Here is a 22,291-nt window from a genome sequence, read left to right on the forward strand (position 1 = left end):
CAGCAAGGAATAATCTTGTCTCTGGAGGAGACAGAGCCTTGCGACTGCCTAGCGGTCAGAGGTAAAGGACAGCTCAGTAGAGAAGAGGCTGGGGGCTGAAGGGAGAACGAAATTCCAGAAGTTCCTGGTACTGGCTGTGGGAAAAAGAGGCAGAGCTGCAGCCAGCTCTTTCCTGAGAGAGGAGCAGCATCCAGCCAAGCTACAGAGGGACCTCTGGCCCTGACTGCTGCTCAGCCCTCAGAGCAGAAGGAACAACTACAACTGCAGCCACTCTCTCAGCCGTACACAGCTGCCACCAACTCTCCCTATCCCTCCAGTAGGTGGTGGGTGGAGAAGCAGAAACCTCTTCACAGGATTCCACATAATCTGGGGAGTGAGTGTCCACCCCTTCTGGGGCACTCTTGGGGCCCAGGCTGGACAGAGCAGCATCTCTCCGCGCTGACTGTACAGACCCAGCTCTGCCAAATGCTCTTGGTGTTGTTTAAATGTCTGGGGCTTGGATCAAGTCCTTATCTTTATTTATTGATGCCGTCACTAATGGATAGACAACCTGAGGGAGGTCTCCTCTCCTGAGGAGGTAGAGGCATGGTAAAGATGCTATCCAGACAGAGGGAAACCAGAAGTCCATTCAGCACAGTGCCTCCCTGCTACACTGTGGGGTGCTCTTTCCCGGGCAGGCCAGGATAGGAGGTACAACCAGTGAGGGATGTGTGATACAGGAGCCCCTGTCCAGCTCCCATGGTCCTCTGGTATCTCCATTACCCCCAGCTATGCAAACTATGCCCAGGAGAATACCATTGTCGCTCAGCAGGGCTGGGCACCCCCTGCAAGAGCTCAGGAGAAAAAGGAAATATCCCCCTACCTTGTACCAGCAGGTGAGTCGTGTGCACAGCCTCCCCCTGGATACTATATGCTCGACAGGTATAGGCGCCTCTGTCCTCCCGACTGACAGATGTCACTGTCAGGCTGCCGTCACTCACCTAGGGGTGGAGGACAAACACAGTTCACACCCATCTGTGGGTCCCACGAATGCAGCCCTCAGGTAGAGGGATGCAGAGAAGCTGGGCTGGAGAAGGCCCCAGGAACGCATGCATCAGGGGATCCAGAGAGTAGGTGCCTCCTTGTCCATCTCCCTCCAAGACACCCAGAGGGGATGCCTGCAGCCAGGTCAGGTTATTGGCTTTCTTGCCTCCACCTTGTACCTGCACAGTAGTGTCAATGGTCATCTGCCTTGGAGGGGAGAGAAGGGCAGGGAGGAAGGGTGAGGAAGAGTGACCGCAGCAGTCCCAGCCTACAGCCACGCTCACCTGGTACTTCCCACTAGCACCGAGGAGCGTTCCCTCCTTGAGCCAGGTGACGATGGGCTTGGGGTTCCCAAAAGCTGTGCAGGTCATGGTAATACTGCCACCCTCCTTGGCCTCGATGTACTGGGGGGGTGTTTCTGTAAAGGTGGGAGGGGCTGCAAAGGAGACCACGAAGGTGAGGGATGGAACCAGCCCACCCATACAGAACTCTCATTGCAACTCTGCAGAATGCAAGGATGGTGCAACGAAGGTAGAGATGGGGAAAGTCCTGCCTAGGAGTATCACAGGGAAGGGGAGATTTGGGATCCAATCTCAGTCTGGCTGGGTACAAATCCTATGCTTTACCCACCAAACTTAGATACTTCCAGTAAAATACTTATTGAGCATCTACTACAGGGAAGCTGCCATGGTCAGCACTAGGTACATGATATACACAAGACAGCTCTCTGTGGTCCCCAAAATTTCTACCACCTTTCAGTGTTTTCCCTCAGGATTATCATGATGCATAGGAACTATACTTCCACATTTCCTCTCAGCCAGGTCCCCATATTCCTAGGACATATTCCTAGGACATTTGTCATCTGAGACACATCTAGGACTAACATAGATCCCAGGCCAAGGCTACATAGTCTTAAATTTCCCAGATTCTGCAAAGAAAAGTATCTACCTGCCTCCCACTCTGGCTTCCATTGGATAAAGGTAGACAGCTCCCTCTGCAGGCCACTCCCTCTATAACTGTCCTCTGATTATGCTAGGTTATCTTTTTCCTACATTGAAATATAATTAAAACCCCATCCTGTTTGTATAAACAATTTTTAAGATATTTAGTTCCATCACCTGAACTACTTGTAGAAGCAATCCAGTCAGTCTTAACCTCTTGGACTACTGGTTCTAGGATCTTCCAAAATGGCCCTAACACCAACCCTAAAGCAAGCCACTCTGAGCACCTCTAAAGGCACCCAAAGCTCAGGATCTGAGTTCAAGTGCTAGCTTGCCACTTGCTTTATAACTTTGGTTCCTCAATCTCTCTGGGCTTTACCTAAAACCTCCACACTCTGGAACTGATGTGAGGAATAAATGAGATCATGTTTGTGAAAAGGATCTTATAAAATGCAGACATATTTTTACAAAATAGTTATTCTGCCATTACTTTCATGGTTTTCATTTCTCCAGGAACCACTGAAGCTCTAAGGAAGAGTTTTTGGGGGTCTCCCTCCCCTCTGCACAGTCCTGAATTAAGAATTCATCACAAGGTTTTAGGATTTGGTCCTGACCAGCCCCAAACTCATCTCCTAAAACATTCTCCCCTACCTGTGCTTTAGACACATCACCTTCTTAGTCTTCCTCCAATGTGGCAAGCACTTCCAACCTCAGGGTTTTATATATTTGGGGTTCTCTCTAGAACTCTATACCCATATTGCACTCTTTCTGTTCATACAAGTCAGTTAAATGCTATCTCTGCCTTACCTGATCAGTCCATTTCAGATGGCACTTCTGGAATTCCCTATTCCCTTGTACTGTTTTATTTTCTTTAAGGAACTTATCACTAACGAACGTCCATATATAAGTATGTGTTTTGTTCTGCTTTTGTGGTACTGGGGATTTAACCCAAAGCCTTACACATGGTAGGCAAGCATTCTACCACTGAGCTACATCCCCAACTTCACATACATGTATTTGCTCACACGTTTCTTATCAGTCCCAATTTTTGGGAATAGTGACTCCCTGAGAGCAGACACCTTTTCTGCAGTGGCACTGAATGTCTAGCTTTTAACACTATTTCTGGATCAAACAGCATTTTTAATAAATATTTGCTCAATGAAAGAATAAGAAAACTGAATGAAGGCTTTTACCAACACAAATTCAAATACATAAAACTTCTTAAGAGTAAGACCATCCCAAGACCATCTTGGGCTTTTAATCTCCAAAGCCCACAGCTCAATATGGATACACAGGGGGCATTTGGAAAGGGATGATGGAAGGTATTAAGAAGGATACTTCATCACAACCAAAAACATACACAACACACATCCTTGAGAAAAATCAATTCTCAGTGTTTAAGAATATACTAGACATAATGGCAAAAAATCATTCAAATTCCTTGTAAAGGGATCCTGGAGTCCTAGCCCCCAGGCCCCAGGAACACGTGCTCATCCCCAGCAGAGCCATCCTCACCTAACCTGTCCCCTGAAATAGAGTTAATACAGCCACAGCCTCTGTTACCTCTGGTCTCCAGCTTAAAAGAAAAGATAATAAATTAAACTACGTCCTGAAGTGACAAATTAATTACTAATTACATAATTACTTTATTATTTAGGTGCTAATCATGAAAGTACTCTGAACAATTTCGAGTTTTCAGGAAAATAATGGTTTGACTCTTGATTATTTACTGAATAATGTGTTAGCTTGCCAGCTGCATTTCCGAGCTTAATTCTTTTTGCAAGTGCCCTATAATTAATAGTCCAGGTTAGAAACAGGCTGGCCTCTCCTCCAAGTAATTCACCAACCTAAAGCAAGACTTGGCTTGGGTTTTTGGGGTATTTTATATGTGATAAAGAAATAATTGGGTTTGTTTCCACCCAACTGGTCTTCAAAGAAAGCACAGAAGGGGAATGAAAAAATTTGTAATTCTAATTTTTCTCTGGCCTTTCAATTTCCAAAGGAGATCCCTGTCAAAAAAAAAAAACAAAAAAACTGACATTAAACCTTCTAGTTTGGAAGAAACAGAATGCTAGCATAACTCATCCATAATAGAAATATTTATGATGGGAGGGAACCTCAGAACTCAGTAAAAAGGGAAATGGGTGATAAGGTTAGGGAGATCGTTCTCTTCTATTGGGAGGCATCTATTCTGTTCTGCCCATTTCACAGATAAGCTTCTTGGTTATGGAAAACTGTTCTATCATTAAGCCCTGTTCTCAAGCATGGAGCAGATGGTGTACCATGCTTGGCGTTCCTGCCCAGTGCTTCCATATGAACAACCAGGCTGCACTCCCTGAATGAGGAGTGCCACTCTCCTTGCTTGAGGGTTCCAGACATGCTGCTCCCTCTTCTTGGAGTTGCCTTCCCCACCTCCCATCTGCTCCTGACTAGCTCTTCTCACCAGCCAGGTCTCTGAACAGAGGCCATTTCTTCAAAGAAACTATCCCTCTTTGGTGCTCCCAAAGCCACATGGCAATCATCTCTGGACTTGACTGTCTCTGGAGTTTTAAGGATATTCAAAGCCAGAATTGGGTCATGCCCCTGGTCATATACCTGGAACCTGCCATGGATTGGACATTCAAAAATAAGTTTTGAATGGATAACTATTAGTGGATTCATAAGGATTTTTAGACTACCAAAGTCCTCTGCATCTTCTAGTTTGACATCCCTGCTAACTACATTTAAAAAAAAATTTTTTTTTGTAGTTTCACTGGCTTTATATCTTGAGAAGGAGGGTGGCCAGCATTTTATCCTTAACTACCCATATGTAATTAATGCTCCAGACCCTTTGCAACATACTTTCTCACACAGCATTTCATTGAATCCTCACCGCAACTATGCAAACAGACATCAGTTTTTTCTCCCCTGAGGAAGGTAATTTAACTCATCTACAATAACATAGTTAATACACAGTGAGTTCATGAGATAAACTAAATCTAATCTTTTAAGGTTCTTGGTCCCCATTTATTCTACTCAAAGCAATTAGAAATTTCCTAAGAATCAACTCCCACTGGTGCAAACTAAGAAAGACATACAAGAAAACATACAATTCCAAACTAGATTCTACTTTCTTCATGCGTCAACTGAATGCCTGGAGTCTCAGATTTCTGAAATAGACACTACTATACAGAATAATGCAAAAGAAAAGGAGGCAGCAGCTCTAGATAGGTTCCAACCATTTAGGAAAGGGCCCTGGAGAGAAAGGAAGCAACGTGGGGACTCTTGGCTTGCTATTCAATCAGGGAAACTTTAAGCAGCAGATTCACCTTCCTAATTATGTTTTGCTTAGGCTAATATTAAGATGAGTTTGCAGTCACTGCACACACAACAGCTGGCATTAAAACGAGGTGACTCAAAAGCTTGCTGGGTGGTGAGGACAAATCACCCAAGATTTAAAATCTGTCTGCAGTTAGCCACTTGGGAACGATCTGCAGAAGACAACCACATCTAATACCAGAGCCAAAACGAACCTAGGGCTACCATCTTTAACATTTCCTATCTTCTGGGCCAATATTCTTGCTAAAATATTCTGTTCTAGGGATGGGGAGAGAATGCTTGCCTGGCATGCACAAAACTGGGTTTGACCCCTAGCACTGAAAAATAAAACAAAAGAAAAAACCAACAGATTTTGTCCTTCCAAGACACTGGACAGGTTTTCAGATTCAGAAAGAGCATGCATCTGATCCGACTCCACAAGTTAGGACAAACAGCCATCCTTCAGGGTAGATCAATACTGAGAGAAGTTTCCATGCCAGGAACAACACCAATTTCTCTTTTCCAACCACAGCATCTATAGTATCAGAACTCAAACCATAAGGACCTTCACTGTATAGGCATATCTAAGCACAAGTGCTGTTGAAGCCTTGATAATCAGCATGGTGTCTATGACACAGTGGGTCTGAATACATTTTTGTCATAAAGTTGAATAAAGAAGAATAAGCATCTGGTCAAATGAACAAAGCAAAACAAAAATAAAATATCCCACTCCCTCCCACTCTGGGGATCACTTCTCTGTTCTTTCTCTCTGGTTTCAGCTTTCTGGCTCCTCCAGAGCATCTCCCCCCAGGTAAGAATTCCCAGAGATATAAAAGGTACATTCTCCCTCTGGGGAGACCTTGAAGACCTGGCCCCTAGTGACATCACCACCACAGACCCAGGCCCCCAGCCTCAGCCAACACAAAGGAGCTGGGCAAGTTCACCCAAGCATCCTTTCCCCCATACAGATATTTGAAAAGCATCTGTATGCAGCATGATCCATTTAACCTGAGCTATAAATAACTGACGGCCATTAAAACTGTTCCTCTTGCCAGAATTCTTGTGTTTTATTAGCTGGTAAACTGTGTACAAACAGGGACTGCTTCTGGGTTTGCTTGCCATTGTTTACCCATCATTTGGTGCAAGGCTAGGCACATAAAAGACCCTCAATACTTATTACCCAAATAAATATATTTAACAAGAAACCACAGTATCAACCTAAAAAGACTAATGCTAAGACTCCAGGAATTCCACTGGAGAGAGGGAAGGCCCTCTCTGGGCTAGCACTGGAATCCCAAGGCTGGAATGACAATCAGTGTTAGCCCTCCTGGTTTCCAGAAGCAGATTCCCACCACCCTCTTAGGAACTCTGACACCACCTTGCACATAGGGAACTGCTGCTTCTATGCATCTCCACTGACCCCAGAGGCTCCAGGAAAACAATGAAGGCAGGCACAGGAGTGAGCTGAGATCTCATGGGGCCAAGGTTTGCCCAGGCTCCTCTGCATCAAGAATTGGGGAAAGGGATGGGGTTTCCTCCAGAGCCAGTCCTCAGAGGAAGTCTTCCTGGGCTACTTGCAGGAGGGGGCCCGTACGCACCGTTGATAGTGAGATGGACCCAGCTGCCATTGTGGAAGGTGTCATACTGCTGGTCCAGCATGAGCACTTTGCACTCGTACCAGCCCTGATCCTCGGAGCGCACCTGCTCCAACCGTAGGGATGCTTTATCATGAAGACTGGCCCGGCCTGGGGAACAGAGTGGACATATCCTAAGAAGCCATCAGGCAAGAACAGCAGCTTGCCATTCCCACCCCACCCAAGTTAAAGACAGAAGATCCATCACAACTTTCAGACCACATTCCACAGCAAGGCCCCAAAATGACAGCTGGCACCTATCCCTGCCAGCAGCAGGTGGCAAAGGGAAAGGCATGACACTTGGCCATGGAGTCATTGTCCCTCCCCAGCTGGCTCTGCCCCAGCCTACACTGGCAGTTTTCAATGCACTTGGCACCGAGAAAACCCTCATCTCCTTAGAATATATGCAATCTTTTGGAGCTCTCTTGACACATACACACACATACACACACAGACACACATAGGAAAAAAAAAAAAAAAACATGATAGATACAGAGCTGAGAAGAAATGAAAGAGAAAGAGGGTGAGACCAGAAAAGAATAGGCCAGGGGTGTCCAGAAGGTCCCAATGCATTTCCACTCCAGTTAAGCAATATACCTATCCTAGGCAGGGTGCCCAGAACTGCCTTACCCAGCTTCTCTCCGTGTCTTCCTTCCCTACAACAGGGCAGTGGGAAGGCAGGCCAGGAACCAGGATGCTAGGAGTCCTCCTTGGTCCTGCTGCCAGAGCCAGAAAAACTACATATCTGACTAAAACCCAGAGACTCCTATAAATCTGAGAACTAGGGAAAAGTCAGCAAACACAGCAAAAATACCACCACCACCCTTCCTTAACTCCATCAGGAGGCCATTCCTGTGACACTCTGAGCCCTGAGAAAATAAGTGTTGCTGCAGGACCCCTTTCTGCACACCAGCAGGAGAAAGCAGGCCTCAGGGTCCCCTCACACTTTGCCTCCCATCCCAGCTCCAGCCCATGTTTACCCCAAGCCAAGATCACCACCTCTGCTTTCCTCCTTGTTTGGCACTAGAAATCTGCCTAAAAAAAAAAAAAAAAAAAATTAAAACCAAGCCCAGCCAAAAGGAGAGTGAGAGACATTAGCTCAGAAGAAAGAGAAGCAGAAAAGGAAGCATTCTTAGAGAAAGGCAACTCAGATCTCATAAGTCACAGCAAAGACAAAATAAAAGCAGTACCCTGCCTGTTTCCTGTCTTCCTCTCAATGACAACACACGTTCATGCTCACAGACATTCACACACACACACACACACACACAACCCACACCCTCCTTCCTGGCAGGCTGGCGACTGGCGGGTGGCAGCAGTGAGTCACAGGGAGGCCACTGCTGACAGAGTAATTGCAGAGCAAGACACAAACAGGGCCAAGGAAAGGGGAGGACAGGTAGCAGAGGAGACAGAGACTGACACCTGCCAGGGGCACAGATGGGCGGAGGGGTGGTAGAGATGCACACTACACTTAGGGATGGAAGGCCACTCTAACTTCAGAACCAGGAGGGAAGGAGTGGGCCCAGTCAGACTGCAGATTCTGCAGCACACCTTGCCAAGGGTGGGGCTGTCTGACTCCCCTCCTTCCCTGGAGAGGGAGTCCTTGCTCCCTCACAGTGGGGCCTCTCTCTCTAGCTTGCCCTGGGACTTCTGACTCTCTCCACATCCCCAGTTGTGTGGTTTAGAAGGGCTTTATGTCTGTCTCCTATTTCCTTTCCTCCTGACGCTTAATGAAAACCTATCAGTGGGAAAAGCTGGGAGTAAAGAGGCAGAAATTGTGAAAAACAGAGATAATGGACCAGTCAGAAAAAGATAAAAACTGATAGAGACAAAAGCAAAGGCACCTGGGAACTCATGGGTAACCACTAAGGCCTGGATAGGAGTGGCAAAGTCAAAACTAGAGGAAGACTTTGTCCTCAGGTATATAGTACCCACTGCTCTCAGGTCCTGGAGTCTCCAGAGGTGGGATAGGGCTCAGCATTCAAAGCTTACCTGCATACTCAGGGTCCACGTGGGGTGGGTAGTAGCCAAACTTGATGAAGATAGGGATTGGGACCCCAAACTTGAACCACTCTACGACATAGGGCGGGGGCTGTCCTGTCACCGGGTGGATCACGTCGCATCGCAGGACCACACCCTCACCAGCTCTTGCAGTCACAAACTCGGGCTCCTCTCGCAGGCCGTGGGCACCTAACAGAGACAACCAAGTTGGGACATGGAGAGGTGACAAAGAGATCCTGCTCCAGCAGCCTCATGCCCCCCACATTAAAGGATGGCCTCTGCCTCCCTCCTTAAAACCATCCTCCATCCAATTCCTAGGCTTACCCTACCGGGTCTCCCTGAGAGGTCCTAGTATACCCTCCAACTGCTCTCCACCTCTCTATTCATACCTCCCTCTTGCCTGGGGTCCCTTGGGCATCCACAAAGGTGGGGGGTAAAAGGAAGAAAGGAGAGGGAAGCAGTTTTTTTCAGTCCTAGAAGTCAGACCTTCCCTCCCCAGTCCCAAAGAAGAGCAGGCATAATTGTGCCCTGTTCCACTAGGACAACACCCCCAACCAGAATTATAAGCAGCCACAGACTTGAAGGTGGAAGGGCCTCAGGGCCTGGGAATGTGAAACAGTCTCCCTGAAGCAAGATGCCTCCAACTAGAGCGTCATAGGAGACATAGTCAGCTCTCCTCCTCTGCCCCACCCCCAGCTCAGTCTGATGTTCGCAGCACTAAACAAGAGTACTCCATACAGGAGCAGGGGAATCCCTAACAAGCAAAGCTGAGGCTGCTCATGGCAACACCAGAGGGAAAACCCCACCAGCCTGAGCTGGCCTCTCCAGCCCCTCCTCCTACCAGCGCACAGAGCCAGCCCTGCTGCAGAGGGGAGTGGGAGGGGCCGCAGTCCTCCAGTTTTCAAGCCCCAAATCGAGCTGATTCTCACGGAAGCCTCAGATATCATCATTAGGAGAGTAAGATGCTGGGGGCAGAGAAGGGGAACCCTGTGGTGGTCACTGCCTTTGGGAGAGGACCTCAAAATCAGGCAGCCAGATAGGGCACACCCATCCTGGCTGGCAAGGAAGGATGCAGGAATGAGAAACCCCCAACCCCACCCAAGCTGGAGGATGCAATAGAAAGACTAAACCACAGGGGTACTGTCCATGCCCACAGCACCCACTCCTGGGCCCCATACAGGGCATGCGTGCAGCCCACCTTCCGTTGACATTCCTCCCACACCAGGCCTCCGTGACCAGGCACAGCAAAGGAGATGGCAAGGTCACCTTGTCCAGTACATGCAGTGAAAGGGACAGCCAAGGGGCAGCCTTGCCCCCTTCCTCCTCTGTTCTACCCACCACTCCCACGTTGACCACAGGCTTTCCCCATCCCTGTCCTCCCAGTCCAGTGTGAGCATCTCTACTCTCCAGGGCAGCACCTAGGACAGCAACCGCCTGACTGCAGGCTCAAAGCCAGGAGCCTGCTGGGTCCTCCCACCCGGAAAGGATGCCAGAAGAGCAGCACTGATCTTTGGATCTTTGTCCACCTAGGTCTGATTGTCTGCATCTCTGACCACTGTGGGTTCCCACCTCTCTCTGTCCTTTATGTCTTTGTGTCTGGCTGTGTGTGTGTGTCTGGCTCTGTGTGTGTATGTGTGTGTGTGTGTGTGTTTCTCCTCCTGTGTCTACCTCTGTCAGTCTCTGTTTCCTTTTCTGTCTTTATCTCCTCTATGTCTCTGTATATATCTGTCTCTGCTCTGTGTCTCCTGTGTCTATTTCTCTATGTCTTCCTCTCTTTCAGGCTCCTTCCCTGAATTTCTATCTGTTTCTCTATTCTCTCTCTCCTTCTCTGTGTGTGTCTCTCTCTGATTCTTTGTCTATCTGTATGTCTTTCCCCACTTCCCATGCCTCTGTTTCTCTGGCTCCTTCTCCATGTCTCTATCTCTCTGTAAGTTTCTCTGTCTCTTGCTCCCACTCTGTGTGGGTAATTCTGTCTACCTGCCTGTCTTTCTCCCTGTTTCTGTTTCTATTCGTGTGTGTGTGTGTGTGTGTGTGTGTGTGTGTGTGTGAGCACTAGCGCGAGCATGTGTATTAGGGAACAGGGATCCAAGATTTCTATTGGCTTGTGCAAGGGGAATGGGTTTTGCTTGATTGGGGGGAGGGAGTCTCTATGTGCATGTGTGTTTCTGTGAATCTCTGTGTGTCTGTCTGTATGTCGTCTGTGAGCGTCTCAGTGTGTCTCGTTCTTCTCCCTCCTCCTCCCCTCGACTTGCGGAAGGAAGAGGAGGAGGAGGAGGCAAGCCCTCCCAGAAGCTGATTGGCTCCCAGTGACATCACTGTTTTATAGAGAAAGAGCTAAGATCACAGAGTATTTTTGGAGCAAAGCAGAGTGTTGCACTCACCTGCCCGAGGCCCCAGCAGGTTTCCCAACTCCCCCTCCCCCAAACTTGCTTCAGGCTAGGTTTGCAGCAAGGTCCCTCAGGGAAAGGAGAGAGCCCAGCTGCAGCTGGCACCTCCCCCACACCCCCAGCGGCACCTGGGCATAGGAGCCTGCCTACTGCATCAGTACAAAGGCCAAGGCTGGACCAAAAGGAATGGGTGAACATTGAACAGCGGCATCTTGAGCAAGCAGGAGCATGAGAGCATGTATGTGCACACGTGAATGAGCGTACATAAGCACACATGTGTGCACATACACATTCAACAACTGAGTGTCCACAGCAAAGATGAAGAGAGGAACCATAGGAAACTGGGAATAGGGAAGGGAGTTATTCCCAGGAGCCAGGGTACCTGGAGAAGGTAGAGTAGGACACAGAGAGAGGTTTCTCTGACCCTAGAACCTAAGTAGAAGGTAGAGAGTTAGGAGAACAGCTGAACACCTCTAACAGTGAAGTTTTGCTCTGGAGAGCTGACTGCTAGGGTTGAAGGCTGTGGGGTGCAATACCAAGAGGCAGGTAAGCTTTGACATGGCTTCCCACAGTGCCAGCTGCTCATTTGCACCTAGACCTGCCTCATTCTCACTGCATGGCAATGAAGCAGGCTCCTTCACACCTCTCTTTCAGGGTACTGGTGAAGGTTCCAGGTTGCCACCCCCAGCCCCAGCCAGCCCCTGGGCTCAGCACTATGTCCCCAGCATAAGGCCTCCCCATAAAGCAGTGAGCCTCAGTCACCCAGCATCTCCTCTGGAGGAACTTTTCAACCACAGAGAAACAGCTACAGAGATGACACATCCCAAAGATGACACAACAAAATGAGAAGGGTTTCTCCAAAAGAAAGCAGAGGGGGCAGCCTCATCCTAGCCTCCACTCTCAGCCCAAGGCCTCCAGATCCTTCTAGATCCTAAAATATTCATCTTCTTTTCTTCATTTCCTACACACACACACACACACACACTCGCACGTGCACAAGGCATGTTCTCTCACTCCATCATCCACAAGCACTTCTCCCTAAGCCTCATCCTTTCTGAGCAAGAGTGTATCTAATACAATACTATCTCCAGAAATGTTCCGTGAGAAAGAGAGAAATCAAGCTGGCAGTAAAGAGAGAAGAGGGGCTTAATGGACAAGACACAAAAAGCTCAAACACAGGGGGAAACAAACCCAAAGCCAGGAATGAAAGAGATACAGAAGCAAGGGTTGGGGAGGCCCAGATGGGCCTCCTACTAGCCAGACACAGGCCAAGCCTAACCAGGAGACAGCTCAAGGGCACAACACAACAGAGAGGGACACAGGGACACAAAGACATAGACCCTCACAGCACCTCAACCTCAGAATGAGGGGGACACAAAACTAAGCCTAGAGAGGCAGGCAGGCTTGTTCCCAACAGGGCCAGTGGGAGTGGAGAGAAGATAGAGGAAGGGAAAGGGAAGGAAAAAGGAGAGAGAATGGCTAGAGACAGGGGCTGCAGTGGGGGGACCCTGAACCCTCTCCTTCAGAGCGGCAAGCAGGGGCCCAGAGGAACAAAGCATATCCCTCTAAAGAAGAAACTGGCCTTGGCAGAGGACAAGCACAGTAATAAAAAGGCTATGAAGAGTCACACATCACATATATCCTTTATCCAGAAGGCAGGAAACTATACACCCTGAGCATAGCCAATCTGCATCTTGGGGGACTATTTACCACCAGAGCTCTGCCACCCTGGAAGGGAAGAGAAGGGGGGCAGGTAGTGATTTTGAGGTGGCCCCCCATGGGCTGGCTGACCTTTCAAGAAGTCCATAGGATACAAATCTCCCACTCTCTCGGCCAGGTGGTACCCAGTGGGTGGCTGAGTCCAGGGCTGCCAGCGGACCCCCACCATAGGCACAGAATGACAAGGTATCCAGGACCTGGCATTGCTACACATCCAACATTTAAAACCTGAAGCTGGGTAAGAAGGGTCCCTTTTCTGGGAAACAATTTAAATATTTGGGGAAGAGATAAGAGTGAGGAGAGACAGCCTCAGCTGGCAAGGGAACAGAAAATATTGCAAGACTTTACTATCTACCAGGTTCCGTGTTAAGAATGTGACATCAGTCTCACTGAACACCCTCAATGGCCACCTTGACATGAGTACTATTTTCTCTATTATGCAAATGGTGAGGCTATGTGGCTCCCCCAAAGTTACACAGGTAACAGGTGGCAAAATCAGGATTCCCACTCTGTGCCACCCTCCTGCCCCAACCACAGACCCAGAGAACCAAGCCTTCTCTCTTATAGCCTCACCCCTTCATGGTGTCAAAGAGCTCAGTTACTCTCACCCCATACTCTGGACAGGTTCTGGGAGTCCAGACTCGGTAGCCCAAGAAGACCCAAGAAGGATTACAGGGTAGGCCTGTATCAGAAGGTAGCTGGACCATCTCTGACCAACCATAGCATGAATGTAATTCTGCCTGAGAATCTGAAGCCCCCGCCCGAGTCTAGTGGTGGCTGAGGGAGGGAAGGGATGCGGGCTGAGCATCAGCCTCCAAGGCTCATTAATCCTTGTTGCAGCCTCCTCCTCTTCCTCCTCCTCTGGGCACCAGACTCTCAAACCACAGGCCTGTTGTCTAATAATACCAGCGACAGCCACCGCCACCTCCATCTGCCAGTCTAAAAATAATCCCTGCTGAGTCCAAAAAAGGCACAGCCCCCAATAGTCCCCCAATCCCTCCTCCTCAACAAGCCAGGAGGCTCCAGGAGATTCCAGGAAGCAGGCAGACTCAGGGCTCTCACCAAGTGGGAGGCTCACACCCAGAGGACAGCATGAGGAAGGCAGAGGCTGGTTCCCTACTGCCCAAAGCAAAGGAAACACCCAGAAAGTCTGGCATGGAGAAGAGACCTGTGCCCAGACAAAGAAGATGTCCCATTCTTCTCACAAGGCAGGGGGACATCCCTCTGCATCTAGGAAACACACCCCTCCCTGTGCCCATCCAAGAAATCCCTACCCTTCTGTGGTCTCCCCACCAGTGTCCTCACAGCCTTTCCAGTTGTCCCTTCCCATCCAGCCTCTCAAGGTCTGAAGTCAGAGGTCAGGTGTGCATGGAATAAACCCATCCGGAAACCCTGGCAACCTTATTATGAAAAGGTACTGGGGTAGGGGACAGGAATGGCCAGCTCCTTCCCTCTGTGGGTACCTCTCCTCCCTAACCCTTCTGAGCTGGGCTCCCCCCCAGCAGCCTGTGAGGCAGTGATGTTATTAGCAACCTTAATTTGCTTGGCTAGATTGTATTTCCAAAAGCCCTTTCCCCATGAGCCACTGGCAGGAAGGAAGTTAGTAATTCAATCTCAATTCTGCTCTTTTAATGGCTCCTCAGCAGAAAAGTGAAGCCACACCCCCCCATACCCACAACCCTCTCCCTACCACCTGGGCGGAGGCCTGCCCCTGTACTCACCCACAAGCCAGCAGGCAGGCAGCAAGGCCAGCCCAATGAGGGCACTACAGGCTAGGCCTGCCACCAGGCTAGCATCCTAGGGTAAGGGGCCAAATTGGCATGATTACCAAGTGGGAAATCAAAGTTCCATATTTACTCCTGATAAAACGTCAACACTCTCTACTCTAGGAAGTCAGAAAATGAGGACAGTGACTCACCTCGTACAATTTGTGCCTGTGTGCAAGTCGTATGCCACATCCCTGTCTCAGTGGGCACATGTGACCAAGACTGAGGTAAGGGGGCTACAAGGGGGACAGGTGGCCTGACCATAAGTTCCCTGTCTTCTCAAAAGGATAGTCAGGCTGGCTGAGAACTCCCTCACAGCCATGGCCTTATGGAATCTTTCTCTAAAACCCTCATGGTCAGAGGCCCCATCTCTGTTCACCACTCTTCTGCTTATTCACGCAAGAGAGAACAGAAAAGCAGGAAGATTCTTACGAAAAATAGGTCAGCTGCTTCTGGCAGACCGGGCCAACACCCGTTGGCAGTACCCCTGGGCAATGGGTGGGGGCTGACTATAAGCTGCCTCTCCAATCCCTGCCTCCTCTCCCACCTCCCCAGGGACCCAGCCCCCTCTCTGCTCTGGAGTGTGCCTGGCTAATGGCATCTGATGCCACAGTCCCCCTTTTAGGGAGACAGGTCATTTTCAGTGTCCCCATGAGCTCAGACTCTGTCCTACCATTTAAGTGTTCTCTCTAGAACCCCAGGCATCCTTTAAAGTTAATAACTTCTGGGATGACTAGACTCAGGTACAGAGCAAGGGGATTGGAAAGCAAAGAGTCTGCTGAAGCAGTAGTCTCACAATCACCCACAGCACTGGGGGAGAAATGGCTCCTACCTCATGCCTGCACCTAACTGCCCCTGTTCTGCTGCAGTCCACACATGTGCACATATACACACAGGTGCTTGCACACACATACAACATACAAAAAGCTGTACACACACCTGTGCACATATATGGGAATACATATACATGTGCGGTTATACATGCAGTTATACATACAAGTGCACATACATAAACGTGTGCATAAAATGCAGAGACACATTCAGATACACACACACCCCTCTAGATATCTAGAAGTTCTCACCAATTACAGATCTTTTCACCATTCAGATCCACTCTTAACACAAGTTGCTTAACATGTTCCAGCAAGGAAGCATTCAGTAAGCAAAGGGAAGGAGACTGCTCCCTGGGGACCCTGAACCCCAGCTGAGAAGACCACATGATGTTGGGAAAGGAGACTGTCATGGAGAAGAGAACTGGTTAAATCACAGGCCCAGCCCTCTTTGGGGTTTATCTCCTGCCCTCACATCTTCAGCTCAACAAACAGGTGAACAGGCTATGGGGACACAAGCCAGGATCCAGCAGGGCTGAGAAAGAGTTAGCCAAGGGAAAAGGCACACAGAGGGCCAGCCTCTGAGAACTGGCAACTGGCTGAGGAAAGGGCAGAGAGGAAGGTAGGAGGGAGGGGCAGAGAGATAATAGGCTTCAGCATATCTCAGAGTCAGCCTTTGCTCCTTAGGTAACCAGATCCCAGCTTTCTGTCTCAGAACCATAAACATGAAACCACCTAGGACCTGGGACCTGACAAGTCCAGAGACTGGCATAAGTTGAGCTACAGGCCAGCAGCTGAAAGCTTGTTCTTCCCACTGCCTCTTGACCATCCCCTTTCTAAAGCATGGCCTCCCCAGTTTCTCCCAGGGTACAGGCTGTCAGACACACTCCTGTGTGTGTGCACTGAGGATGGGCAGAAACGCACACACACACACACACACACACACCCATTGACCACTTCCTGGGCCAAGTCTTCTCATCTGATAGGATCAGTGGGGTTTAAACCTCCTCTCTCCCATTTCCAATGGCAAAAGGACAATCAGGTAGATAATAAAAGGCATTAGTCCAACCACCATCAAGATCTGAGTCAGAACCCCACTTCATTGGAGGACACTGGAGGCAGGAATAATCCAAGCACAGAATTTCTGGCAAAGAGGAGAGGCAGCCTTGAGAAAAAAGTCCAGACTTCCTACTATGTTTGAGGTTCAGAGAAAGCCAAGCATGGCCCAAGGTACTCCTACAGTATGGAAACTCCCCCCAACTTGCTGGGTAGGCATCTGGGATGAGGAAACTATGCCAATAGTCCCTCTTCTCCTCACCCTCCCAACCTGTCCACTGACCTTAGTCACACACCTCTTTTTAGAGAAGTCTATCTCCACATTTGTCCCATATCCCTGGCTTGAAACAGTCCCAACCCAACATGGCCTGAGGGGCCATCCACTTTCACCTTCTGCCAGGGCAGCCTCTGCTTCAGCCAAATCCTAGAAGTGGCATCCCAAAGTCCTTCCAGTTTAGGGATCTCCCCAGAAGTCTCCTCTGCCAGGCAGAGAATAGCTGAACTCTCATCAGAAGTCCTACCAGCACCCCAACACTGGCTGGTGCTAGTTACATGAGCAGATACCCACTCACTCCAAAGGCTGGCTCTGCATCCTTCCCCAAACCTCTGGCCATTAACAATTGAGCTTTGCAGACCTTTTGAAGGATTTCCAAGCAGCTCTGAAAACTACACACACTGCACATATCCCTGGATGCAAGGAAACAAGAGGCTCTGCCCAGACAAGGTCAGCCACAAAGGGACTGACAGAGGCAGCCCTCTGAACTTCTCCTCAATATATTCCCAAGGGTCCCAAATGGCCCAAAAGGAAAAAAGTAAGAAGGGGCTAGGAATCCCAGAGATAATGAAATAATGTTAACATTTAATGAGCACATACTGTATAACATATAATAGGTAGCCACTTGTTTATAGCAAGAAGCAAGGGAGGACCTATAAGCTCATACTACTCATTCTGTTAACCCATTTTCCACTGAGGCAAGTGACATTTAGAGAGGTCAAGCAATTTGTCCAAGGTCACAGGGTCAGCAAGTGGAAGAACAAGGACTTGAACCCAGAGGATTTAACTCTAAACCTAGTCACTACACATAGAGTCACTTTATGCTAAAAAAGATCCCCCAAGACCAATAAGGTCACCCCCACTTTCAAAAAGGGGTGCATGCCAAACCATCTCAGAAGGACCTCTGTACCCTGTAAGAAAGCATAACCGTCATGTTCAACAACCTGCAATGTTGAGATGTTCTTCCTGTCTTGCCATTCCGTGTGTTGCTGCAATATAAAACCATTGCCTTTCTGTGCATTAACTTAATAAATTTTTTAAAAAAAAGTCCATTTCCCCTACCCTGGCTTATGTTTGGAAGCTATTTCAGAGACTTCCTTCAGTGTCTCTTCTATTCAAAGATCCCAGCACATCCTTTTGTGCTTTCAGCGACAGTCCCATAGCAGGAACATACCAAAAACCAGAGGGGAGAAGGATGAGGACATTGGAAGACTACAAGGAAACAGGGGAGAGGATGAGGATGAGGCACAGATTCTCGGGCATAACTGGAATCACCTCACCTCCAACCCCATTCCATAAGCCCTGGCAGTCAACCTAGCCTCAGTTTTCCCACCTGACAAATGGAGAGTTTCAAAACTATTCAAATAAACATACCACTTGACAAAATCATCCTTCCCGTCACCCTTCGCTCTTTCTGTTTTCAGACGCCCCTCTCCCAAGTAGCATAGGAGACATATTCCATTCCAGAAACTTTCTCAAATCACGCCCCCACCCCCCCTGACACACACACAAACACACCGGCCCAGACAAGGAGGGGAGAAAACCCTGGAAAGGACGCCTCCCGTTGACCCCTTCTGCTGGGAGTGGGTGATCTGGTTGGCGGGTCCTCGCCGGCTACTTCCACCCACTGACCGGCTTTCTCCAGCCGCCATCTCCTATTGGCTTGTGAACTTGCCCTCAACCAGGTCGTGTGTGCGCTGCGAACCATGAGCTCAGAGTCGGGGCAGCCTCCAGGCTCCGCTTCTACTTCCATACAAGGGCTGAGAGCCGGGGTGCCACCCAGAGGCTTTCAGGTCGCTCTGCCAGTCTCCAAAGCAAAAGCCCGCGCGCTCACGCACGCATCACCCAACACGAAGGCTTCCCTCTTACCTCTTCTCTGGCTCAGAACCGAGAAATTAGAAAAATCCCACCCCCTCCGTTCTTTGATGCAGCAGTGGGGACCCCTCCCCCGTCGCCCTCGCCCCTAGAAAGCTGTACTTCGTAGCTAGGGGAGGCAGCATGGGGTCGTCGCAGCTGCGGCGCGCTCCCGGGGAACTTTTGCTTGGCCTGGGCCCAGGTGCGGCTAAAACCGGCGCAGGAGACTGCCAGGGCCAGCCCAAAGCCCGCACTCCTCTGAGCCGGCTTCATCAATTCTCTTCTCACTGGGCGTCGCACGACCCCCGCCCCTGCGAGTGATCCGATCTCCAACTGCCAAGCTGTGTGGGCAGTAGGGGCGCGAGCTGGAGTGGTGGCTGCCCTCAGGGCTGAGAACCCCGTCTCTTAGACGTGGGTGCAAAGAGTCCCAAGCCTCGGTGTCGCGCCTCCCAGGAGCCCTTCGGCTGAGCGGTGGCACTGAGCGAGGCTAGAGCGTGCTGCAGACTGCCCGATGACCTGCAAACTCCCCAGCAGCCAGAGTTAGGAGAGCCACTGACCCCCAAAGCTCGAGTAGGAGGCTGCTCCAACAAGAGGCAACGGGTTCGACGTGCCGGTATGAAACATAGGGCCCAAGGTGAGCGAAGTCGACCTCGATTCCAAGACATTCTTTCCCCGAGTGCCCGGTAGCCCATTCGGTCCTGCCCCTTCCCGCCCGGCTCCTATAGCTCACGGCCCCCGGGCCCTCCCCAACAGTGCCCAGAGGCGCGCCTGGCCGGAGCCGGAGCCTCGCTGCAAGAAGTAGCGGTGTTCCGTGGAGTCGGGGAGCCAGAGCAGGGAGCAAAGGGCTGAGAATGCCGGGAGGGGCAGAGGAGGGACGCTGCACTTCAACTCACCTTGAGCCGCAAGACCTCGGGTGCTGATCACACTTGCTATCAAAGTGGCCACATACCAAATCATAGTACTACCGCGCGCCAGCCAAGAGCCTCATCCTATCGCAAAGTGCTCTTGCACCCGCACACTTCTTGTGCCCGAGCGCCCGCCTCTCTCCCGCCTACGACCCGCACCGGTGCTTCTGCAACCCCGGCGGCCCGCTCTCCATCCCTCCCTGGCTCAGCTCGGCTAGGCGCGCAGCCTCCCCGGCCCCGGCGCAGCAGCACCTGCACTACTAGTGAAGGCAGAGCACAGCCAGTTCTATGGTGAAGCCTAGCCGGGTCTCTGGGCCCGCCCCCGCTGCCTGTTTATTGGTCTTTTTCCACAAGTCTGCAGCTCGATTGGTTAAAATATCTGCCCGTCGCGGCGCGAAGGAGGCGAGCCCATTTCAAGGTGCGTTGAAGTGTGGCAAGCACAGAGCCGCAGAATCATGCGCATTGCCTAGGAGAAGGCGTTGTAGCGTCTTCGCTGTTCTGTTCTCTCTTCACACTCCATGGCAAGTTAAAGGTGAAAGAAAAGATAGCTTCTCGGACAGGCTAATCCGACCTTAGGAGTCTCGATTACTCCTGACAGGTCTGAGGGGATGGAGCCCCCGCCCACCCAGGGAACCCAACATCCGGTTTCCATCCAGCAAAAAGCAGTTCCCGGGAGAACCATGCTGATTCAGTGATGGGGAAACCCAGGAGCGGGCAGCCTAGGGAAGCTCGGGAATGTCCTTCGCTGGAGATCTTTTCAAAGAGGTCACGCGCTACCTCCCCGACCCTCATTCCCTTGCACACACACTCTTAACCCAGACCGACACACCACCTCCACCAAACGTGATATCAAGTTAGGCTCCATCCAGCCTGAAGGCAGGGGGATGACTAAAATGACCTCTAAAAGTCGCTGAGATTTTAAATGAGTCATTGACTCAGCTGAGGCGTGTCACAGACCCCTCTAGAACACATGCACACACATACTGCCACCCCCAGTGCCGGTCATCGTTGCTCATCATTACTAAATTCCAACTTTCAGTAATAAGTTTTTCCCCCTCTCCTATATAAACTCTGCTTCCTCCTGCATATGATCCCACCCTCCCCACCTTATGAGGAGCCTAGCCGCCTCTCAGCAACATGAAACCAAGATGAATTTGGGGAGCATTTTAGAGACTTGGGGTGGAGGATGCCCAGAGAAAGGGAAGAGGAACCTCTTATTCCTACAGAGAAAGATAATTACAGACCTTGGGAGGTCTTCATATTTCCCAATCTTCCTACTCTAGCCTCTCCTCATCCCCTCCCCCAATACAGTTGTATTTGCAGAAGGAATAAATGAGTGTCATGGAAACATCTACTACAATCACCTCACAAGAGCAAGCTGAGGCTGCAGTGAAGATGTTTGTTCTTTCAAGGAGTGAAAGCAGTGGTGAGAGCCACACAGCTCCCTAAGATGGGCTGTTGACTGAGGAAGGAAGACAGAGGGCAGCGAAGGAGAACTCAGGAATTTCACCAGCTTAGAGCACTCATTAGGCATGAAGCCCTGGCTCTAAGGGCATGACCCTCTCAAAAGAATAAGAAGGGGACTTGCTCTTAGGAAAACCCATGTCCACACACACATGCACAGAAACAAACACACCTTGCATGGAAAGTAGTCTTGAATGATGGAGGAACAGCCTTCCCTGAAACTTGTACTCTCTTAGGTCACTGCCAGTCAGAAGATGGAAAGCTGGGACCCCGAGCAGAGTAGCAAATACACTAGTACAGTTTAACATCTGAACATTATCTGGAACACCAGAACTCCTATATAACCTCCTACCTACCCACCCACTCTATTCATGTAAACACACTCAAGACACATCAGTCTGGGGACATCTCTACCTGAGCCATTGACTCAGGTTCTCTTTCAAGATCAAATGCCTTTCTTGGGACTAAGAAAGTGAGCTGGAAGCTCTAGGCCTCATTGATATACTAATTCCCAAACAACATACCCCAAAATAACATCTCCACCCCTAGCACATGCACACAAACACATGCACAATCTCTCTGAATCCTGGTAAGACTGGAGGTCTTACTGGAATCCATTTGTGGAACTGGTGCTATACTTTAGAAATGGTTTAATTGTGTTCATTCAAAGTGTTTTAGTCAGCTTTTTCACTGCTGTGACTAAAAGACTCAACCAGCACAATTATAGAGGAAGCAAATTTTTTTTAGAGGCTCACAGTTTTAGAGGTCTCAATCCATAGACAGCAGGCCCCATTTCTCAGGGCTCAAGGTGAGGTAAGACTTTACGGCGAAGATTGTACCAGAGGGAACTGGCCCACATGATGATCAGGAAGCAGAGAAAGAGATTCCACTCTCCAGATACAAAATATATACCCCAAAGCCACACCTCCAAGTCCCACCTCCTCCAACCACACCCTACCACTTCAGTTACCACTCAGTTAATCCCTATCAGGGGATTAATCCACTGATTGTGTTAAGACTCTTATAATCCAAACGTTTCTCCTCTGAACCTTCTTGCAGTGTCTAACACATGAGCTTTTGGGGGACACCTCACATCCAAACCATTACATAAAGTTTTGTGTGATTGAAGTCTTGACCCCC

General features: G+C 49.6%; 1 protein-coding gene across 4 annotated transcripts in view; it reads right to left on the minus strand.

Annotated features, from left to right (window-relative positions):
* Positions 1-19,899, minus strand: part of Igsf9b (immunoglobulin superfamily member 9B) — a 52,606-nt gene extending 32,707 nt beyond the window's left edge. For 3 of the 4 annotated variants that reach the window (XM_047519328.1, XM_047519327.1, XM_047519329.1), the window contains exons 1-5: positions 19,676-19,899; positions 8,888-9,085; positions 6,860-7,006; positions 1,308-1,459; positions 863-980 (exon numbers count right to left, since the gene is read on the minus strand). In XM_047519328.1, coding sequence (XP_047375284.1) covers positions 863-980; positions 1,308-1,459; positions 6,860-7,006; positions 8,888-9,085; positions 19,676-19,739 — 679 coding nt within the window. In that variant the 5' untranslated portion in view covers positions 19,740-19,899. Of the gene's footprint in view, positions 1-862; positions 981-1,307; positions 1,460-6,859; positions 7,007-8,887; positions 9,086-19,675 lie in introns of those variants that run through there. The other variant, XM_047519330.1, reaches the window with a different exon arrangement.
* Between the last annotated feature and the right edge of the window lie 2,392 nt (positions 19,900-22,291).

This window comes from Sciurus carolinensis, chromosome 11 (assembly GCF_902686445.1).
Source record: "Sciurus carolinensis chromosome 11, mSciCar1.2, whole genome shotgun sequence".
Lineage (NCBI taxonomy): Eukaryota > Metazoa > Chordata > Mammalia > Rodentia > Sciuridae > Sciurus > Sciurus carolinensis.